Raw genomic sequence first — 22713 nt, forward strand, 5'->3', positions numbered from 1 at the left:
ATCTCTGACTATCATGGTCATCATCACTGTCAGAATGCAGGAAATGATTGTGCCACGCTTATAAATATGCCATCTGTAACGCAACGTTTAAAGGCAGATTCTTAACTTTGCTTCTTTCTCTTAAAATTTTTAGGTATGACAACAGTTCTGCAAACTTGAAAATATGTACAGTATGAATCGAAAGTCTTTGAAAGAGTTATACACAAGTCAAGGTTTATGTTCCATAGCTAAACTATAGATTTAAGTGATTTTACTTTTATTTTTAAGTTAAAAGACAAAAATATAATCTATACTTTTTACTTTAATTTTAAAAAGGTGTGTTCAAAACAAACTAGTATCTATTAAACAATGTACACACATATCCCATACAACAGAACATTGGTCCCAAGAGCCAAAATTCATTGAAAGACAGTATTCAAAAATTAGATGTAGCTCTGTATAAGGTACAGCTTGAAGTCATCTAATAAGTGCATTTACCACTCTTGTGAGAAGCACAAGTATATTGCTGTAAAATATCTTTTTTTTCCCTCAGTGTTTCAAATTTGCCCATTTTTCAAGTCAATTTAATTAGACAATTTAATGAAACTTATAATAATTCATAGATGAGGTGTCGCATCAATATTACATTTACATTACTTTACCGTATGCAGTATTTGCTTGCAAACTTGCTTACAATAATTACACAGAATGAAATTTTATTATTTACGATTATGATGATTATAACAAATGAAAGCAGTAAACTACACCAAAAATAAAAATAAAAACATTTTCAAATACAAATTTAAATCAAAGACTTCACCATATAATCATAGCCATGTGAAACATTATAAACTAAAGTGTCGATGTATTAAAACCCAGACAAAGAAAGTGGAGAATTTCGAAAATACAATAAAATAAAAAATGATTTTGACATCCTGATTTTGCCATACTTGCGTTTTTCATCTACCTCATGCATGACCAGTTAGAACTTCAGTCAGTGAAGCGTCGCGCACGCGCAAAAGTTTCCAGGGTGCAGTTTTTAGATAATTTCTCTTTTTTTCCCTTCATTTTTTATTCAGTAACGGATATGATTTAAAATGTAGCAAAGTACAATACTTCAAACAAAACATACTTTTTTTCTACAAAATCTATAAATAAGATAATTGTAAGATGCTCTGGATAAGGATGTCTGCCAAATGTAAATATTTTCTTTAGGACTATTTATTTAACAAATCAAAACACTTTAAATAATGATAAATTTATGATTAATGTTAGAACACATATCTAATTCAAAATATCAGGAAATGAAATAGCCGAAATTCTGAATTATCCGTCCCACATTGTGATCTCAAACCCAAAAGATTTTAGTGTAGACTAAATTGCCATATAATAAGAAGGTTGTTTATTGTACAGTGTTACATCATGTGTCAAATTATTCATTTAATGATTGTATCAGTGTGGCTGAACCAAAAGTAAAATAAAATGGAAGATAAAGAAAATGAATCTGACATGCGGCTCATTGCATTTCAATGACATTGTTAGAATTTCTTATACTCACACACACACCCGCTTACGCAAACGCAAACACACACATACACAAACATGCAAGCAATGAAAATGACAATAATTCTTAAATGTTATTTTTGTATTAATTCATATTTATTGTACATTTTGTACATATAGACATATCAAATACATTTTTAAAAAGTAATAACATTTGAAATTGTTTCAATAAATTATAATAATAATAGTAATATAATAAAAAATATAAAATAATAATGTACATAATCATATACAAAATATATACACACGTAAGATTTATTAAATTATAATATTACTTATAATATTAATATTTGTAATTCTTTTATACAATTAGATACATAATATCTATCTATCTATCTATCTATCTATCTATCTATCTATCTATCTATCTATCTATCTATCTATCTATCTATCTATCTATATTGATATAATGAAACAATTTTTATAGTTTATAGTTTTTTGGCTTACATCACTGATTGTGTAGATGAGAAATAATCAGACAGTCATGAAAATGTGTCAGAGTCTTGCAAAACACACACACACACACACACACACACACACACACACACACACACACACAAAATGATTAAAACACTGTAACTGTACCTAATTTACTATAGTAAATAATAAATGAATTTGTGTGTGTGTGTGTGTGTGTGTGTGTGTGTGTGTGTGTGTGTGTCTGGTGAATTACTGTAAAAGTTACTTATGTTTATTAGTCACTATGTTGCAGCAGGCAGCAGATTGTTCATAAACTGATGTAATTGTACATTGTGCTGTAATTCACAAAAATAACAGCTTATTATATATATATATAATGATATAATGATATAAAAATTATATATATTTTTATACAGTATCATTCAGTATTATTACACCACATATACAGCATATTTACACCAGCACAATACATTTTTACCTTATACACACAGGTATGTAGCTTTGTATTTTTCTTTTGTATTTTTTGCTATTTTAAAGAAAACTTTGCTTTGTTTTGTTGTGGATTAGTGTATGTGGATTAAAATACAATATATACAATTTTAAAATTGACTGTAAATTAAATGTTAATTACTATGTCTAATTTATCACAGTTTACTTATAAATCTAAATAAAGAAAAAAAAAAATCTTTACCAAGAAAAACAATTCACTTTTGCTCTTTTATTTGTTTTGGTATGTTTTTTTTGTATCTTTGGTATGTGTATGTGTATGTGTATGTGTATGTCAAACATCTCAACAATGTTACCACCCTTCAAATGAAATACAATCTATTGTTTTAAAGCCAAATATTTGTTTTGATCGATACTTCCATCTCACACTTTACACTGATTGGCTGCTGGACAGTTTATAAGGTGACACTTCCACACTTATCATAGACACTTCTTCAGGCAGAATCTTTCTGATAACCTGATAACAATTCGACTTGATTGTCAACTTTACCTGAAAGAATGTATTTTGTGCTCAGTGTAGTTTTGCCTCTGCTTATGCTTTCCTTTGGGCAGTGTGCAGTCGTCAATAACACAGAAACCAGAATTGCCTCCAATACAATCAGTGTGCTTAATGGACAGATATGGGGTACATGGGGAGTTACTCAGAAGTGTCCTTCAGGCACCTATGCTACAGGTTTTAGCCTCCTGGTGAGTACACCTCATTTTCAGCAGTTAATAATTACTAATTAAGAAATGTATGAGCACTTATAAGAAAATGAATATACTGTATGCTAAGTATACTTTATGCTACAGTTACAGTTACAATTACAGTTTGTTTTTGTGTGTTGGTGGTTTACGTAAATGGTGAAGTAAAAAAGAAAAGAGTAACTGAAGGACTTCAGTGCAGCAAAGACTGTAACTGGATTCTGTAAACAAATTTGATGTCATCAGTAAATTACTAAAGTATGTTCTTTTTATTAGGTTGAAGGAAATCAGGGTTTTTGGGGCGATGACACGGCCCTAAATGGAATTGCTCTTTACTGCTCAAAACCCATCGGCTCCAACGGGATTGTTGGGACCTACACAACAATCAAGTCTTCTGTAGGAAGGTAAGAAGAGATCAACATTTCATACACTTAGTATATGTTGCATTGTTATGTATTACATATTTAATGTTCAGTATTAATAACATAATGCATACACTAAGTACTGAAAATTGCATAAAAAAAAATACCTACAAAGGATATTCTTAAGATACAAAATTGTTTTAGTATCACAAGTTAGAGAAGGAAACGAAGAGAAAAAGTAATAGCGTCAGTGTTAGCAGAAGTACTAGTCATTGTTGCATCAGTAGTAGTAGTAGTAGTAGTAGTAGTAGAAGTTGTTTTATCAGTAGTGACTGTTGTTTTATACAGCTGGGGGTCTTGGACAGCAAACAAGTTTTGCCCAAGTGGAGTGCTGAAAGCTTTCCAGCTGCAAGTGGAGAGTTATCAGGGATGGTATGCAGATGATACCGCTGCTAACAACATAAGGTAATTAGTAACACACAATAACCCCCACATCAGACAATTATCTCAAATGTTACACAGTTGGTCATGTCTTTGGTCCTGTCATGTCCTATGTGCATTTGATTAAAAAAATTAACAAAATGTATTTCTAACTAAAAACGCCAGGTTTTCATGCACTGGAAACCAGGTGTTGCAAGGCTTGGGCATGAGCTGGGGATCCTGGGGTTCCTGGAGTCCAAGTTGTGGAGGAACTGGCATTTGCGGGATCCAAACAAAAGTGGAGTCACCCCAGGGTGCATCTGATGACACGTCTCTAAATGATGTCATCTTTAACTGCTGTTAAAAATAAGGTATGTTTCTTTCTTATCTTTGTCATCAGGTGTTTTTACACACTTAATGAAAATAACTCTGACACCTTTACCTCACTTGAATATTTGTTTTCTGTGTTACAGTAAGAGTTGACAGGACAAGAACATGAACTTGATCATAATCAGTTTTCGGAATGGATTATAATCACAAATTAATATAATCTTCCAGTAATCACAAACATGTACTCGCTGATGATTTAGTCTTATCTTTTATCCTTTGCCTGTTCTTTAATTAAATTTCATAATAAATAAAACATGTTCATCAGCAGTTTTTGTGGTTTATTTGTCTTTATTTGAAAAAATTATTGTTCTTGATTAGCTAGATCATAACCACCCTAGAGGTGAGTAGTATGAGCAGACATTTTTTTCACAATGTGTATAGACGTTTGAAAATATAATGTGTCCTCTGATGATACAAAAATGTAAATGAACAATTTGGATCACATAAACAGTTTTCAATGTAAATTAATTTAAAAGTATCCATTTATTAACAGATTTATCCATGATTTCTTCAATGTTTTATTCCTGAGTTCTTTAGGTTTATAATTAACCATTTCCAGCATTTGAAATGTTAGTAATCGGTCCCAAGGCCATTTTACAATTTGTTCAAACCTACCGAAAGGTTAAACACATGAAGCACATCAAATGCAGAGCATATAGCAGCTCCTTCAAACCAAATACATCTAACTGATATAAACTAATAGAAAACCATGTGTTTTCAAATGTATCTAGTGTTAAAGGATGTGCTTTGGTGCTCAGGATGGAAAGCCGAAAAAAGAGTAATTCATATGCAGAGGTGTTTTATACAGTACATCGTCCAAGTTCACCCAGTCACAAACCAATTCAGTACCTGAAAACAGTACCTGGGCTCTGTTCAGAGTAATGTACAGTATATTTATACAACATATATAGACCCAGGAGATTTGTAAATGGAATTTGTAAATGAGCCAGAAGAGTTTGCCAGAGGATGACCAATCCTGGCATGCTGACTTCATATTACACAACCATGACAGTTTTTTTCTGTTTGTGTTCAAATTGAATTCATATTATTTTTAAGGATGATTTTAATTTGAATAAAACTGGGGTTAGGTCAGGTCAGGTTAGGTTAGGTTAGGTTAGGTTAGGTTAGGTTAGGTTAGGTTAGGTTAGGTTAGGTTTAATCTCCATTACAAAAAAAAAAAAAACCTTTCATAGGGTAAATACTAGGACTCAGTTTCTAAAAAGTATTAATTTAACAGTATTTTACCACAGAAACCCAATGTTTTTTGTGTTGCTTGTACTACCATTTAACGTTTATCTGTATACTGTGTTTTCATTCTTCTAACTCTGTGTGCTCCAGTATATCTGCTACTGGAAAACCGCCACGTTTTGTGAAATCAGTGTCCCTTTGTGAAAGTGTGGAAATTTGAAGTCTGGAAAAGCCAAAGGTTATAAAGGTTATTTTAATGTACGCGCACATGTGCACGTCCCGTAATGTTTCTTCGGTAACGGAAATAGGAGGAAACTCAGGCAGCCAATAGCTTTCTGTGGAAGAGAAAACATCATAGAGACAGTTCAGTTTATAAGTGGTCACAGTGTGTCTTCAATTTGCAGACTTCGCTTCCTTTTTTAGGAAAAGATTCTTAGAAGCAAATAAGTTATTTTTGATCTCGGTTTATCAAAAAACATGGATTTTGTGCACAGTATTGTGTTGCCTTTTTTAGTTCTATCATTTGGGCAATTTATAATGGTCAGCCATGGAGAGACTTTGAGAAAATATACTGGGATCATTGCAGTAGAAAATGGGCAGGCCTGGGGCTCATGGGGAAAACGGCAGATGTGTCCCGAAGGGACGTTTGCTACAGGATTTAGCCTGAAAGTAAGTACAATATACAGTATCTTATTTCATGATGGATTATTAATAAGTAATTGTATTAGTTACTTAGAAGATTTTTTTTCTCAAATGCTGAATTTAATCATTTAACGCAGCCATTAGGAAGGCACAAGCCAGTGCACTTTTAGTGCCGGTCCCAAGCCCGGATAAATGGGGAGGATTGCATTAGGAAGGGCATCCAGTGTAAAACATGTGCCAAATTAAATATGCGCATCACAAATCAGAATTTCATACTGGATTGGTCGAGGCCCGGGTTACCAAAGACCGACACAGGTATCGTTAACCCGCAGGGTACAGGTGGAAATTGGGCTACTGTTGGCTGAAGGAGGAGAATGAGAGGAGGAAGACGTCTACAGAGACAGCAGGGAAAGGAGAAGTGGAGGAGAGTGGAAGTTTGGGTGGGCACTTTAAATGTTGGTACTATGACTGGTAAGGGGAGAGAGATAGCTGATATGATGGAGAGGAGAAAGGTTGTGTGTTTAGGGGACCAAGTTGAAAGGGAGTAAGACCAGGAACACTAGCGGTGGGTTTAAACTGTTTTATCATGGTGTGAATAGAAAGAGAAATAGTGTAGGGGTGATCCTGAGGGAAGAGTACAGTAATAGTGTAGTGGAGGTGAAAAGAGTTTCTGATGCCTATGGTCCTGTATCTACTTCTTGATGGAAGAAGGTTTAACAGTTTGTGACTGGGATGTAAAGAGTCCTTGATGATATTGTGAGCTCAGTGGTAGTAGAGTCAGCGGTTGAGGTGAAATGTCTTATGCCTTTATCAAAACGATACGAAAGTGAATGGGTTCCTCCGGTAGGAAGGCACTGCTGTTTGGTTGAGATTGTGGTGTTGATTTGTAATCTGTGATGGTCTTGATGCCTTTCCACATTCCTCTGGGGTCAGAGTTATGGAAGAGCTCTTCTATATGGAGTTTGTATGTGTGTTTGGCTCTTCTAATACCCATTTTCAGGTTGGCCCTGGCTCTGTTGTAGTCAAAGCAGCATCTCTTGCTTTCAAAAGGAGACAGATCTCATTTCACGTGTTTGACGGTAGTGACATTGTCAATGCATGTGTTGATATGGTCTAAAACAGATGATGTGCAGATGTCCATGTCTGTGTGAAAGTTCAATGTGGCCTGTGAGGCAAACATGTTCCAGTCAGTATCCTGAAACTGTTGCTGTAAAGAACAAATGGTCCTATTTGGCCATACTGTCCTCACAGCTGGTTTCAGCTGGTTTAAGCACTGTGTATGTGGGTAGCAGGAACAAAGAGAGGTGATCAGACTCACCCAAATGGGGATGGGAATGGCTTAAGGTATGTTTGTATGTACGTGATCCAGTGTGTTTCCACTCTGGTAGAGTAGAAGAAATTATGTTGAAATTATCATCCTATAAATCACAGTCATCACTTACAAGGATATACTATGATCCTATAATCCTAAATGATAATCAGTTAAAAAAAAAATTCCAATCGATGCATGTGTGTATGTGCATGCATGTGTTGATCTATAATATATTGATAATGTTTGTTCCAGGTTGAACGGTCAGTAGGAGATGGGGATGACACAGCTTTAAATGGAATTGCTCTTCACTGTTCTAAACCCCTTTTGGGAGGGGTACCTGCACATTACACTACAATCTCATCTTCTGTAGGAAGGTAAAGCATTCCATCTGTCCAAAATCTATTACTTTATATTTCTTTCCATTGTACTGAACAAAATTAAATTGGCTGCTTAAAAGACATGTATTTCGATAATGATGTTTAGAAAAGCAACACTCTGAACTTGAACCTCACAGTTTTCATTACTGTTTAAGGGTTAACCAAAAAAAGACTATATTAGTTCTGAAACTATAATAGATGTCACAATTGTACTTTTGATTATATCATATTAAGTTAAAGAAGATGGCCATGACTGGAGCATGACTAAAAAGCCCATGCTGTCGGCCTCTGACATGGACATGAATTCATGGGCTGCCTCATTGCCCCCCACTATAAGCTTTATTAAAGAGCCCCCCTAATGGGCCTCTGAGTAAAGCTTGGCTGAGAGGCTAACTTGTCAGTCTCTGGCATTGACTTGAATTGCAGTGCCTACAAAGGCCACCTCATTGACCCCCAGCATGGACTGGCATTGGAAGTTCCTTTTCCCACCCTTTGCTGGGTCATGTAGTGGGTGGTTGTCTTGTCAGTTGCACAAGTGAGCTCTACAGGTAAAGCCACCAGGTTAACTTCAGGGTGGAGCTTGCCATGGGTGGCTACCACATCATCCACATCATTAAGCTTGGTAGCTGAGTGTTGGCAGTAGAGCTTGTCATGGGAGGTTTCCCCATCAGCCTCAAAACCCATAGATGCAAGTGTAGTTAACACAGTGAAAGATATATTTCAACTAATCTTTAAAAAAAGACTATAAGCTATTTTTGGAACATTTTGTTCCCAGTTTCCCATTTTTTTCCTGTTTCTTCAGTAGCTTCTCTTTAAATACTTCACTGCAGCTAAAGTTACAAAAGCAAATTGTGGTAATGGAGAGTCTCATGAATGCATTTGTTTCATTTCTGCTTATTTTCTGACCAAAGATATTGTCTTGTTAGCCATTTTTTGTCCTTTTTTTGTCCTCACACTAATAATGTAATAATAAAGTAATGTCTGATAACTAGGTAATACTTGATAAAAAGAAAATCAGCCATCTAAATATGCCAAAGCCCCATTTTTTTCTTTTCTTGTAGCTGGGGAACTTGGACACATAAAAATTGGTGTTCTATTGGAGTGATGCACTCATTCCAGCTGCTTGTAGAATCTCAGCAAGGACATGGTGATGATACGGCTGCTAACAACATAAGGTGACTAGTGTCTCCTTGGAATATATTACAAATATTTGAAGTCCATATTAATAAATTCTTATACTTGTGTTTATAATTTGGTAATTGTTTTGTGTAATAAGTTTTATAAATTGCAATTATGACTCATCAAGCTGATTTTTAAAACATATTTTTTTCAGGTTCTATTGCACTGGATTGAAAATTATGACCGGCAAAGGCATGTCCTGGGGAAGCTGGGGAACATGAAGTTCAAATTGTCCTGGAACTGGTATTTGTGGAATCCAAACGAAAGTAGAACCACCGCAAGGTTCAGGAGATGACACTGCTCTTAATGACGTCCGCTTTTATTGCTGCTAGCCAAGGTACTTTTTTTAGTCTGGATAATACAGTAAAAGAAAACACATTAATTGCCATTATGCATATGGTAAAAGAAAAATAAAGATATTGTTCATTCCTACCAAGATTTAGGTTTTAGGCACATTTATCTCTTTATCTCATTCTGATATTTGTCTTCTGTGTTACAGCAGGAACTGATGAGAACATCAACATGAACATAAAGCATGAGGCATAAAATCTTTTTCTGTGCATATGTTTTTGTTTGTTTGGTTGTTGTTTTTTATGTCAATTTTCTAAATGCTAGTTGATTTAAATACATTAATTTAAATATATATCGTTGTATATTTATATGATTACAAACCAGTCAGTGACTGAAACTGTCAGAGTCATAGTTTAATCCAGGAGGTTTCATTAGGTCAATATAATGTTTGCAATAAGAGTTTCAAAGCATAAGCAACTTGTTCAAAGTAACAAACTTGAATTAAATGTTATAAAACTGTTACTCTTCCTCTCAGTGTTCAATTAGTGATAATTGTGTGTATATATATATATATTAACTGAGGGACACCAAGAAATATGAGGAAGTTTTAGGAAAAGCAGATGATATAAATTAGTTAAATAGTTGTAAATGAAAATGCACAGATAAGATCAAATAAATGTTTAATTTTAAAAATCATTTGTTGTTGTTGTTTTACATTTACCCAAACAATGTAACATTCATCTTTTTTTGGAATTTGTAATAACATGACCATATTGTCTGGGTATTTTCCCCGTCATGTATCAAACACATCACGGTAGCTGATATTGACTCTTTAGGAAAGCATAGAGTACTGTGCAAAAACTTTAAGCAGGTGAAAAGAAATGCTGTAAAGTAAAAATGCTTTAAAAATATATATTTTTACTGTTTTCTGTATGTAATTTAATTGTTTCTTTTTAAAAAATTCACAGTGAATTTTAAGAAGAAAAATCTAAATCTATTCAATATTTAATGATGATATTATGAGGTGGATGAATTCAGGCAGGACACCACTGAAGTCCTTTACAGAGCAAGTATTCTGTTTATTTATATATACATTGATATGATTTATACGCTGCTTTATAATCTCAAAAAACAGCTGGCAGTCAGTTTGCTAAGTTACTGATACATACATAGTTATTTATTGTTAAATCTGTCTAAAATGGTACAATTAAATATCTCCTGTGTATAGCAAAAACAAAAAACATGTATGTAAATCTTCTGTGAATAGCAAAAACAGGGAAAGGTCTCAGTGTTCCAATACTGTCGGTGGTAATTCTATAATATAATTATACATTTCTTGTACAGTGTTACATAATGCTATGGTAAAGTGTTAATTATAATGTTAATCTATTATAATTATTATAATAGAAAGAAATAGAAAGAAAGTAAAACTAAATAAATGATAATGACAGTAAATCTCACATGCTATTAATGGCATTTTAATGACACTGTTACAGTAAATGATTTCTTAGTCACAGACACAAACAAACACACACACACACACACACACACACACACACACACACACACACACACACACACACACACACACACACACACACACACACACCCCAAAGAGACACCCAAAAGGCAAACAATGTATCTGAAACCAGTTTAGCGTGATTTGCAAACTCTAAATAAGATATTCAATTAGATAGATAGATAGATAGATAGATAGATAGATAGATAGATAGATAGATAGATAGATAGATAGATAGATAGATAGATAGATAGATAGATAGATAGATAGATGGATGGATGGATGGATGGATGGATGGATGGATGGATGGATAGATGGATGGATGGATGGATGGATGGATAGATAGATAGATAGATAGATAGATAGATAGATAGATAGATAGATAGATAGATAGATAGATAGATAGATAGATAGATAGATAGATTTACATATTAATGAAGAATTGAAGAACATACATCTTTATCAAGACAAACTTCACTTTCTTTTGCTAATTGTTGTTTTTTTTTTTTTTTTTTGTCCATTAGGTGTGTTTGTGTGTGTGTTTGTTTGTCAAACATCACAACAAGGTTATGTAACATGTCAGGAAGGACATAAACACCCTCACAATTATTCATTCAATTTATTCAAATAAGGCTAAATAATTATGATCTATGCTTCCGTGTCACATGGCTACTGGACACTTTATAAGTGACACATCCACACACTCAGCATAGGCACTTCTTCAGGCAGAATCATTTTGATAACCTGATATCAGTTTAATCTGATTGTCTGCTTTACCTAAAAGAATGCATTTTGCACTCAGTGTTCTTTTTCCTCTGCTCGTTCTTTCCTTCGGGGAATGTGCAGTCGTCAATGACACCCAAACCAAAATTTCGGTGTCCAATACAATCAGAGTAACTAATGGACAGACCTGGGGTGTATGGGGAAACCCAGAGAAGTGTCCTTCAGGCACATATGCGACGGGCTTTAGCCTTAAGGTAAGTACACCTCATTTTCAGCAATTAATAATTACTAATTAAGGTTTAGTGTTTGAAATAAAAATTTTATAATATTTCAGCATTTATAAGAAAATTCAAATTTAAAAAAGAACTATTATAAGAAAAATTATTACTGATCTGTGTTTCACAATTTGTGATATTTCTATTTCTAGTTTTCTATTTTTAACTACTTTTGTAGATATTTTTAAAAAGTGTATTAAAAGGATTTTATTGCTGCACAAACTGTAACATTAACCCTTTTAGTGATTTTTGTATTTTGGGTAAATATCAGCAATACATGATTTGTAATGTATTTGATTTAGGTTCAACCTCATCAGGGCTTTTGGGTCGATGACACGGCTCTAAATGGAATTGCCCTTCACTGCTCTAAACCCATCGGCAACAATGGGATTGTTGGCCCCTACACAACAATCAGGTCTTCTGAAGGAAGGTAAAAAAAAATAAAATCAATTTTATACATTGTGTATGCTGTTTCCTATACACTACTACATCAAGAAATACAAGACATACAAGATGTACTTAAGACACAAAGTATTTCAGTTGTAGTATCAGTACTAATATTAGTAATAATAGTTGAAGTACTAGAAGTAGTTGTAGTTGTATCAGTAGTAATAGTAGTAGTAGCTGTTGTGTCAGTTTTTGTTGTATCATTAGTACTGTCAATTTTCTTTATACAGCTGGGGGTCTTGGACGCAGAACGTGTGGTGCCCTAAGGGAGTCCTCACGGCTTTCCAGCTGCAAGTGGAGAGTTATCAGTGGCTGCTAGATGATAGTGCTGCTGCCAACATAAGGTAATTAGTAAGTCATAATAACCCGCAGATCTGATATTCAAAAAAGTGCTAAAAAGTCTTTAAAACAAAAGTTTACCAAAAATGTTCTACCAATGTTTCGTACATATTTCTTAAACATACTTAGGAATAAACATCACAATATAATATCAATATAAAATTCCAGGTTTTCATGTACTGGGAACCAGGTGTTGGAAGGTTCGGGTATGAACTGGGGTTACTGGGGTTCTTGGAGCACATTTTGTGCAGGAACTGGCATTTGTGGGATCCAAACAAGAATGGACCCACCTCAGGGGCTAAGTGATGACACTGCTCTTAATGACGTCCTTTTCTATTGCTGCTAACTAAGGTACTTTTTATCATGTCTGGATCATAAAATGAAAAACTTGAGTGTTATTTAGATTGTTGCAGAAAAAGGAAATGTACCTGCTTAATGAGGATCACTCTGATATCTTTACCTCATTTTGATGTTTGTTTTCTGTGTTACAGCAACAGCTGACAAGACGAGAACATGATCAAGAGCTACATATATATTCATAATGATCTCTTTATTTCTCATTAAAGCCATTTTCTGAGTGCATTATAGTCACAATGGAATTATTAGTTAATCAATCTTCCACTAATGATAAGCATTTACATCCTGTTGTTCTATTATCCTTTGCCTGTTCTCTAATCTAATCACTTAATAAAACAAAACATTTGCATCAACAGGTTTCTGTAAACTTTTTTTTGCTTTTTTTTTTTTTTGAAATATAAAAATATACAAAAAATAACATTAAAGCATAACCACGCTGTAATGTTGAGTAGTGTGTGCACAATTTATTTCTTCTTGTCAAGATTCTTACAAATATAATTTGTCCTGTAATTGATAAACAATTTGGACAAATAAATGTACTAAAGTTATCTTCCGTCTTCTTCGACACACATCAATCTCAGAGTATATGCTGTAACAGCTCCATGTTCATATTAATTATATGCTTATTATTTTAAAAAAAAAGTGTAGAAATTAAAGAAATTAAGAATTTTAAATGTTCATATTAGTATAAAAACAGAAATAAAAATTTAGACAATGTAGTGAACTTTAGTGAACAACTGCTAATTAAAAGACTTTTTTACATTCTTGATTCAGTGATCAAATTAAAGTGACATACTTTTAAATGTGTCTGATGAAGTTGACAAATTAAAAGTTATGCAGTGAATACATGTTAATACATTTTATAAAAAAAAAAACTTACATGGTGCATAAGCTGAGGCATTTGTCAACACACCTTATCCCATTTATTTTTTTATTGAATTTATTAAATGTATTACATTAAATGTATTAATAAATTTCATTTAGTATACTTCTAACTTGGTAATATACACTATAATAATACATGCACCGCTGTTATATATGAATTTTTCCATATGTGATGAATAAAGAAATCGATCTACAGTGCCTCTCAAAAGTTTGGAAACTCTTAGACTTTTATTGTTGAAGTTGTACACAATCAATTAAATGAATGTACTAAAGCATTCGCAATTTGATCAAAGCACAAAAAAATCTTTTTATGATGAGCACAAGTGACTAAATGATGTGGAGTTTGGACAAGTAGTTTTGAGAATTTCATTTATGTTCTGAAAAACGCTCCAAAGCGACTGAAAAAACTGTAACAATAAACTTTACCATGTAACCGTAGCAGTTACAGTAAGTACAGTTTAGTGTTGGCAGAAAACTTGTATTCACACTTCTTACCAATAAAATTTATATTATACCCAAATGGACCTTTACCTCACAGTTGACAGACAGACAGACAGACAGACAGACAGACAGACAGACAGATAGACAGACAAATAGATAGACAGATAGATAGATAGATAGATAGATAGATAGATAGATAGATAGATAGATAGATAGATAGATAGATAGATAGATAGATAGATAGATAGATAGATAGATAGATAGATAGAATTATCACTTTATTAATCCTAAAGGGGATCTGGTTCCTCTCAAGGATTCTTCCTTATGTCCTCTCAGGGATTTTCTCCTTGCCACTGTTATTGATTAGAGATATGCGAATAGAAATAAAAGAAATTATATGAAATGTAATGTAAAGGATTTTGGATTGATATAAAACTTTACCTTCCTATAGAAAATGAGAAAATGTGTATTCTTAAAATGTATATTCTTAATCTATTTAAATATGTAAATCTCCTTTGTGACAATGTCTATTGTAGTGTATACAAATACAATTAAAAGAATTATTTAAATAAATAAAACACTAAGTGATGATGGGCGTTAAAGATAATATGTAGCTGCGCCTTCTACTTATGCAAAGGGTAATTTCAGACAAATAAAAAGACAGATAAAGAGAGGTTAAGAGAAAGAGACTACAGTCACTACAGTCACGTCCTCTGTCGGAAGGTAAAGTTTTACATCGATCCAAATCAATTTGTATTGAACAAGATTATAGTGGATGCTTAAAGGAAATATACTTTAAGACACTCTCAATCAAAAACAGAAAAAACCTTTGAGCAGTTGTCAATCACAAAACACAGTATGTGTTAGAGAGCAAGTACACTAAGGTTTTTATTTTTTATGTATATAATAAAAAGGTAAAGTCTGGTTTAACTGGCTAAACAATGTGTTCTGGCTATTCAACAAAGTAACAGCATCAGTCAGCTTTTCTATTGTACAACATTTCATATGAAAATGTGCATATAATACAAAGACAAGTATACACAATGTATTATGTTTTACTTTATTGAGACACAGATTGCCAGTTTAAGGTTAAAGGGTTTATTATAGGGTTCCAGTAGCTGTAGTGGAACTGCCGAGGGGTGTAATCGCTGAGTAAACATTGAGTTGCTGCTGAAAATCACGTATTCCAGTGATGATAGAAATAAACAGATCTATTTACAAATCAGCAAATGACTGATTTAGATAACGGGACTGGGTTCAGTTATTTTCACTGATAAGATAAACCTAAGATAAACCTTTATTTGTCCCACAGTGGGGAAATTTCTAAACGCAAAATAACACAAATACTAATAAAGAAAGAAGAATTAAAAGCTGTAATAACTATATTATTTTTTTTTTTTTTTTCTAAAAATGTCTGTAAATGTAAAATAAATGTCTGATATATCAGACGTACATTAGACTCTTTGCAACATTATTTGAAAATTAGCTCAGGTGCTCCCCAATTCTTTTGGTTGTTGCTGAAATATATCTACACCTTGACAAGACAATGCACCTCTGAATTATACTTATTTATGCAGTATACAGTATACACCCGGGCAAAAATGGTCAAATATTAAGCTTTTACATAAAAAAAAAATCATCATGGAATAGAACAATATAAGAGACAATAGAAGTAAATTTCCCTGTTTCTAGCTTTTTCCCAAACTCTTCAATGCCGCAAAAGTAAAAAAGTGTGTGTTTGTGTGTGTGTGTATTGTTGGGATTGGAATGGCTGGACATCAATATGAATGGCCATGACTGTAGCTTGTCTGGCTACCTGGCCATCAATATGAATCAAAAATCAATATTAAAAGCCAAACATGTATAACTAAAGCCTTTAATGGTCAGCCATTCATTTATATGCAGTATAGCAAAAAAATGGAATAGGTCTTTGTTGCAATACTTTCGGTGGCAATTCTCTGACATAATTTTACATTTCTTGTAAAGTATTACATAATGCTATGGTAAAGTGTTAATTTTAATGTTAATTCATTATAATTATTAAAATAATTGAAAGTAATATAAAGGAAGGAAGGAAGGAAGTAGTGTTTGTGTGTCTGTTTGTTTGTCAAACATCAGAACAATGTCATGTAATACATCAGGAAGGACAAAAACACCCTGACAATTATTCAGTCAATTTATCTGTTAGCCTTTGCCACAGCTTTTGGGACTCACAGCTGAAAATGCCCTACCTAACTTTGAATGTTAACAGTTCCTGATAAAACTGGGCTACAAACACAATTTAAATATCTTTGGAAAGAAGACACTTTGAGCTTTACTGTCAATCATTCAAAGATACTAAGTTATAGATGATGTATAGATAAATGTTATGAGATTTCCATGACAAATGAGATTCCTACCAACATTTATCTGAGACTGTCTGATCATTTTCTCCCTCCCCCTGTTTGAGAGCCACCTGCTAAACTCAGGTGGCCATTTATACTGTATTCATACAGTCTGCATATAAATGAATGGCTGACCATTAAAGGCTTTAGTTATACATGTTTGGCTTTTAATATTGATTTTTGATTCATATTGATGGCCAGGTAGCCAGACAAGCTACAGTCATGGCCATTCATATTGATGTCCAGCCATTCCAATCCCAACAATACACACACACACAAACACACACTTTTTTAAGCATTTCTTTTATAAACACAAACAAGCAATAAAACATTGTATAAAACTGTGAAGGGAGATATATTGTACATTACAGGCATAAAAAAAGGCTCAGATTTTCCATCCCCATGCAGATCACCAAGTCGCTGTTGTTACTTCCTCATCGCTGCTTGGTGCAAATCTCAGATAAATGAACTTATTTGACTGTTTATTTTTTTCTTTGTTTTGTCTTTGTACTTTTTTTTGTAAACAAACTTCAGATAGCACAAGCTGGAAACAGCTGTTTGGGCAGAAACGACAGCTGCTTCCTGGTCTGTCACAGTGCACATGTTCCCCTTTCTTTCTAAGTTTCTAAAGATTAATAAAATTACGAAAAATCCACGTGGGGAGTAAAAACCTCCCATATATTGTTCGAATCCTTTACTCATTGGCAACATTTTCCATCACTTATTTTGTTTCCATAATGCTACCGGCTGGAAATAAAAGGTTTGAAATGATAGGTGATGCAGAGCAGACCGTCATGACACCTGCCTATAAAGTGCAGGCTCAAGCCCAAGATTCTGCCTCTTTTGTTGTTTTTTTAGTGGGTGGTCTCATTTGTTTTGTAACACTATATTCTACCAGCCATATTTGTTTTTTTATCCATAAGATGACGCTTTTTATGCGAAAGATTTTCCGAAACATTAACAAACAATACACCAGTTGAAGTAAATGGAAAGAATAAGCATCTAAATTGCAACACTATTGATTGGTTGGAAACCGGGATTTGCAGCATTGGATGCGATTGTGACTGCTTATTACAATAATTGTATAAGTACTGCATTTTTTTTTATACACGTTACAACGGTATAAGTTTGCCATTGAAAAACAGTGATCTAAGAGCGATGCTTGAGGCTTAGACCTTCGGAATGATTTATAGCTAGTCATGGTTACTCTTCTTCCTTTTTGTTTAATCTATTGTTAAACATTAACGCCTCTAAACAATGGGATATCGGTTGCGCTGGCGCAGCGCTGAAGGCTAAGGGGTTTTAAGGCCAAATATTTGTTATGATCGATGCTTCCGTGTCACATGGCTACTGGACACTTTATAAGTGACACATCCACACTCAGCATAGGCACTTCTTCAGGCAGAATCATTTTGATAACCTGATATCAGTTTAATCTGATTGTCTGCTTTACCTAAAAGAATGCATTTTGCACTCAGTGTTCTTTTTCCTCTGCTCGTTCTTTCCTTCGGGGAATGTGCAGTCGTCAATGACACCCAAACCAAAACTGGTGTGCACATTACAATCGGAGTAACTAATGGTCAGACCTGGGGTGTATGGGGAAACCCAGAGAAGTGTCCTTCAGGCACATATGCGACGGGCTTTAGCCTTATAGTAAGTACACTTAATTTTCAGTAATTAATAATTACTCATTAAGGTTTAAAATTTGGAATGAAAATTGTAAGCATTTATAAGAAAATTCAAATTTAAAAAAGTACAATTATAAGAAAAAATATTACTGATCTGTGTTTCACAATTTGTGATGTTTCAAAAGGTTTCAATTTTTAACTACTTTTGTAGATATTTTTGAAAAGTGTATTGACTGTAATGGTAATTGGCTGCACAAACTGTAACATTAACTCTTTTAGTGATTTTTGTATTTTGGGTAAATATCAGCAATACATGATTTGTAATGTATTTGATTTAGGTTCAACCTCATCAGGGCTTTTGGCGATGACACGGCTCTAAATGGAATTGCCCTTCACTGCTCCAAACCCATCGGCAACAATGGGATTGTTGGCCCCTACACAACAATCAGGTCTTCTGAAGGAAGGTAAAAAGATAAAATCAATTTTATACATTGTGTATGCTGTTTCCTATACACTACTACATCAAGAAATACAAGACATACAAGATATACTTAAGACACAAAGTATTTCAGGTGTAGTATCAGTACTAATATTAGTAATAATAGTAGTTGTTGCTGCATCAGTAGAAGCAGAAGTAGTAGTTGTTAATGGTAGTAGTAGCTGTTATGATACAACAAAACTTGACACTAGTACTGTAAATGCTCTTTATACAGCTGGGGGTCTTGGACGCAGAACGTGTGGTGCCCTAATGGAGTCCTTACGGCTTTCCAGCTGCAAGTGGAGAGTTATCAGTGGCTGCTAGATGATAGTGCTGCTACCAACATAAGGTAATTAGTAAGTCATAATAACCCGCAGATCTGATATTCAAAAAAAGTGCTAAAAGTCATTAAAAAACATGACATATTTCTTAAATGTACATATGAAAAACATCTCAATATGATCTCAATATAAAAATTCCAGGTTTTTATGTACTGGGAACCAGGTGTTGGAAGGTTCGGGTATGAACTGGGGTTCCTGGGGTTCTTGGAGCACAGTTTGTGCAGGAACCGGCATTTGTGGGATCCAAACAAAAGTGGACTCACCTAATTGGCAAAGGGATGACACTGCTCTTAATGACGTCCTTTTCTATTGCTGCTAACTAAAGGTACTTTTTTCTTGATCATAAAATGAAAAACTTGTTATTTTGACTGTTGCAGAAAAAGGAAATGTACCTGCTTAATTTCATTATTTTTATATTTGTTTTCTGTGTTACAGCTTTACAACTTTTACAACAGCTACATATATAATCATAATGATCTCCATTTCTCATGAAATCCATTTTCTGAGTGCATTATAGTCACAATGGAATTATTAGTTAATTAATCTTCCACTAATGACAAGCATATACATTCTGTTGTTTTGTTATCCTTTGCCTGTTATTTAATCTAATTACTTAATAAAACAAAACATGTGCATCAACAGGTTGTGAGCCTTTGTTTGCCTTTATTTGAAAAAAAAAAAAAAAAGATTAAATTAAAAAAAAAAAAATACACAATTTATTTCTTCTGTGTCAAGAATCTTTCAAATATAATTTGTCCTGTAATTGATAAACAATTTGGACAAATAAATGTATTAAAGTTATCTGCCATCTCTTCCACACAACCTACCTAAATTAAAGATTAATGTTACACACATCAATCTCAGAGTATATGCTGTAACAGCTCCATGTTCATATTCATTATATGCTTAATATTAAAAAGAAAAGGTGGAGAAATTAAAGAAATTAAAGATTTAAATTTTTCATATTAGTATAAAAAGTCTTGACTTTTACAAAAACAGAAATAAAAAATTTAGACAATGTAGTTGTCATGCTGCAATGAACGGAGGCGAAAGCCAGAGTAGAAATCGCTGAATGTTTAATGAATGAAGCGAAACACACGAATACATACACTGCAGTCCAGTATAAGTTCAACGAGAGATATCCGTGGTATGCCCTGGAGGGGGGAGGTTCACATAGGCCAGGAACGAAGGAGCCGCCCGCACAGAGCTGCTCGCATTCGGGGTTCATGGAGAACACCTGAGGCTCATTCACTCACTCATCCATGCTCCTATATAAACCCCACATTCACCCACACTCCCTGTCCGTTATTGTAGGTTCATGGTGGTATGTGTGTTCGCATGTGCGTATCCCGCTAACCCTTACATGGTGCATAAGCTGAGGCATTTGTCAACACACCTTATCCCAAGACTTATTGATGATTGTTTTTTTATTAAATTTATTAAATAACATTTAGTAAACATCAAACTTGGTAATATACACTATAATAATACATGTACCACTGTTATATACTGTATGAATTTTCATATGTAGTGAATAAAGTAATCGATCTACAGTGCCTCTCAAAAGTTTGGAAACCCTTAGACATTTATTGTTGTTGAGAGACATGTTGCTTTTTATTTTGTTTATATGCAACAAACTTTCAACTTTCCAACTTTTCTTTAATAAAAAAATATCTAAATTGCCATGCCTTTCGCCAAAGGTGTTCTTCACTACACAAACTTCACTAGTTGTAAATTTCATTCTGACCTCGTGATCCAGTTCATCCCAAAGCAGTTCAATAGGATTTAGGTGCAGTTACTGGGCAGGCCATGATAGGCTATTCCATGATAGATAAACACTCTAGTTTACTGTTTGCTCTCTAAATCTTACAGAGAATACAGAGATCTTGTCTTAATTATGGTGAATTTGGTTGCAGTTAGCCACAGGCCAGAAAGAATTGTATATATATAAAGAATTAGCATGTTCTTCCTGCAATAAATGGAAACTCAATCTTTGAACCCAAACATGGTCTTTTTCATGGTCTAATACATTGCACGCTTACCACACAACCAACTGATTAGATATTTACATGAATGAATAGGTGTAATAGGTAAGTGAATGCATGAGAAAAACAAAAATGTTCCTGCTAATACGTAGACAATTGTACTGGAAGGACTTTGACATTTTAAATTTGCTAAATAGTTAAAAAAAAAAAAGCAAATACTGAACAAAATACAAAAAAAAATACTGTACTAGAGAAAGCCAAAGCTGTTTATTATTGAGTACGGCTATGTGTGGATGAGCACCTTATATTTTAAAGTCCTTAAAAATGCAAAAGAAGTGCTGAATTAGTAATGTGTAAGCTATGTTACACTTATGCATGCTCTCTGTCTCTCTGTAGAGCATCCCTTTCACGGTAAAGAAAGTCTATAAAGCATCAAAAATAAGGCTTAGGGACACACATTACAGTTTTTCTTAGATGCTCTGGAGAATTTCTTAAATGATCCTTAATATTTGCAAATCAGTAAGTGCATTCTCAAAACAATTTGTGCAAGCAGTACAAAACATTGGATTTCTTGCAAAAGCCTGTATTTTTCTCACAATCTCTCAAAAGTTAGTATTTGTGTGTATAGTAATCAGAATCTTTGCAACATTATTTGAAAATTAGCTCAGGTGAAATATATCTACACCTTGACTAGACAATGCACATCTGAATACTTATATATGCAGTATACAGTATACACCAGGGCAAAAATGGTAAAATATTAAGCTTTTACATTACAACAAATCGTCATGGAATATAACAAAATAGGAGTTCAAGGGGAGCATTGCAGTCGTTCTGGCTGTAGAATCTTGGAAATGCAAACTGTGATTGTGACATCAATCTGATTTATAAACATGCAGTAGCAGTTTAAATCTCCACTGTTATTTAGTAATAGATGCTTAAAGGAATAATGCAAAATTAGTTCTCAAAAAAAAAAATATTAAAAGAAAAATAAAACACCTTTATTGCACTGGAAAAGATTAGTTGCCTGGCAATAAAATAAAGTACATCCAGTCTTGCTCATTTCTCAAGAATACTGAGTCTAAACATGACTGTTGACATTACAAAAAAAAATTCAAGAAAATGAACATGATGTTAAAAGATTTACTGGACATGTATTTTCGTATCCTAAATGAATAAATCAGGAATTAATTAAATCTATGGTATTGAAGCGTTGGTGTGGCAGAAAATGTAGTAAATACACTGAATAACTGTCTATTTCAGTCTTTCTGCTAACACTATGCAGTTTGGAAGTGGAAATGCACAAATTTGATCAAATAAATGGATAACGGATTCGTTAATACCATTTCTTTCAGAATGTGTGATACATTAATGCAAAGTCTAAAGGTTTGGATATCGCCGAACACTTTATTCCATCATGTATTAAACACATACAGAATAACTGATATATACTATTTAGGAAAACATTATTTAAATGCTACATAATGTAGTACCTGCTTCAGAAATACTGATATCTTGTTCATACATATTTATTGAGTTAATTTATTTTTGTCTCAATATACAGATGAGACAAATTACAGGGATGCAGGGCAAAATG

At 33.6% G+C, this 22713-nt stretch overlaps 4 protein-coding genes across 5 annotated transcripts; all 4 read left to right on the forward strand.

Moving 5' to 3' along the window:
* The first annotated feature begins 2879 nt into the window (after positions 1-2879).
* On the forward strand, positions 2880-4587 carry LOC124397624 (vitelline membrane outer layer protein 1-like). The gene is made up of 5 exons (XM_046867213.1): positions 2880-3156; positions 3430-3557; positions 3864-3980; positions 4122-4306; positions 4409-4587. Exons 1-4 carry the CDS (start codon positions 2968-2970, stop codon positions 4297-4299), a joined length of 612 nt encoding a protein of 203 aa, XP_046723169.1. The 5' UTR covers positions 2880-2967; the 3' UTR covers positions 4300-4306; positions 4409-4587.
* Positions 4588-5934: 1347 nt separating this feature from the next.
* On the forward strand, positions 5935-9872 carry LOC124397626 (vitelline membrane outer layer protein 1-like). 2 transcript variants are annotated; one of them, XM_046867215.1, is made up of 5 exons: positions 5935-6182; positions 7720-7841; positions 8906-9019; positions 9247-9360; positions 9523-9872. In XM_046867215.1, exons 1-4 carry the CDS (start codon positions 5991-5993, stop codon positions 9353-9355), a joined length of 537 nt encoding a protein of 178 aa, XP_046723171.1. In that variant the 5' UTR covers positions 5935-5990; the 3' UTR covers positions 9356-9360; positions 9523-9872. The 2 variants fall into 2 exon arrangements, with proteins under 2 accessions (XP_046723171.1, XP_046723172.1); XM_046867216.1 differs by lacking the exon at positions 9523-9872 and having other exon boundaries at positions 9178-9432.
* Positions 9873-11534: 1662 nt separating this feature from the next.
* LOC124397625 (vitelline membrane outer layer protein 1 homolog) lies at positions 11535-13402 on the forward strand. Its single transcript, XM_046867214.1, has 5 exons — positions 11535-11810; positions 12134-12261; positions 12509-12622; positions 12786-12968; positions 13109-13402. Exons 1-4 carry the CDS (start codon positions 11619-11621, stop codon positions 12961-12963), a joined length of 612 nt encoding a protein of 203 aa, XP_046723170.1. The 5' UTR covers positions 11535-11618; the 3' UTR covers positions 12964-12968; positions 13109-13402.
* Positions 13403-18059: 4657 nt separating this feature from the next.
* Positions 18060-19770, forward strand: LOC124397627 (vitelline membrane outer layer protein 1 homolog). Its single transcript, XM_046867217.1, has 5 exons — positions 18060-18357; positions 18666-18776; positions 19026-19139; positions 19273-19456; positions 19567-19770. Exons 1-4 carry the CDS (start codon positions 18146-18148, stop codon positions 19448-19450), a joined length of 615 nt encoding a protein of 204 aa, XP_046723173.1. The 5' UTR covers positions 18060-18145; the 3' UTR covers positions 19451-19456; positions 19567-19770.
* Positions 19771-22713: the final 2943 nt, after the last annotated feature.

Source organism: Silurus meridionalis, chromosome 15 (assembly GCF_014805685.1).
Source record: "Silurus meridionalis isolate SWU-2019-XX chromosome 15, ASM1480568v1, whole genome shotgun sequence".
In the NCBI taxonomy this organism is placed as follows: domain Eukaryota; kingdom Metazoa; phylum Chordata; class Actinopteri; order Siluriformes; family Siluridae; genus Silurus; species Silurus meridionalis.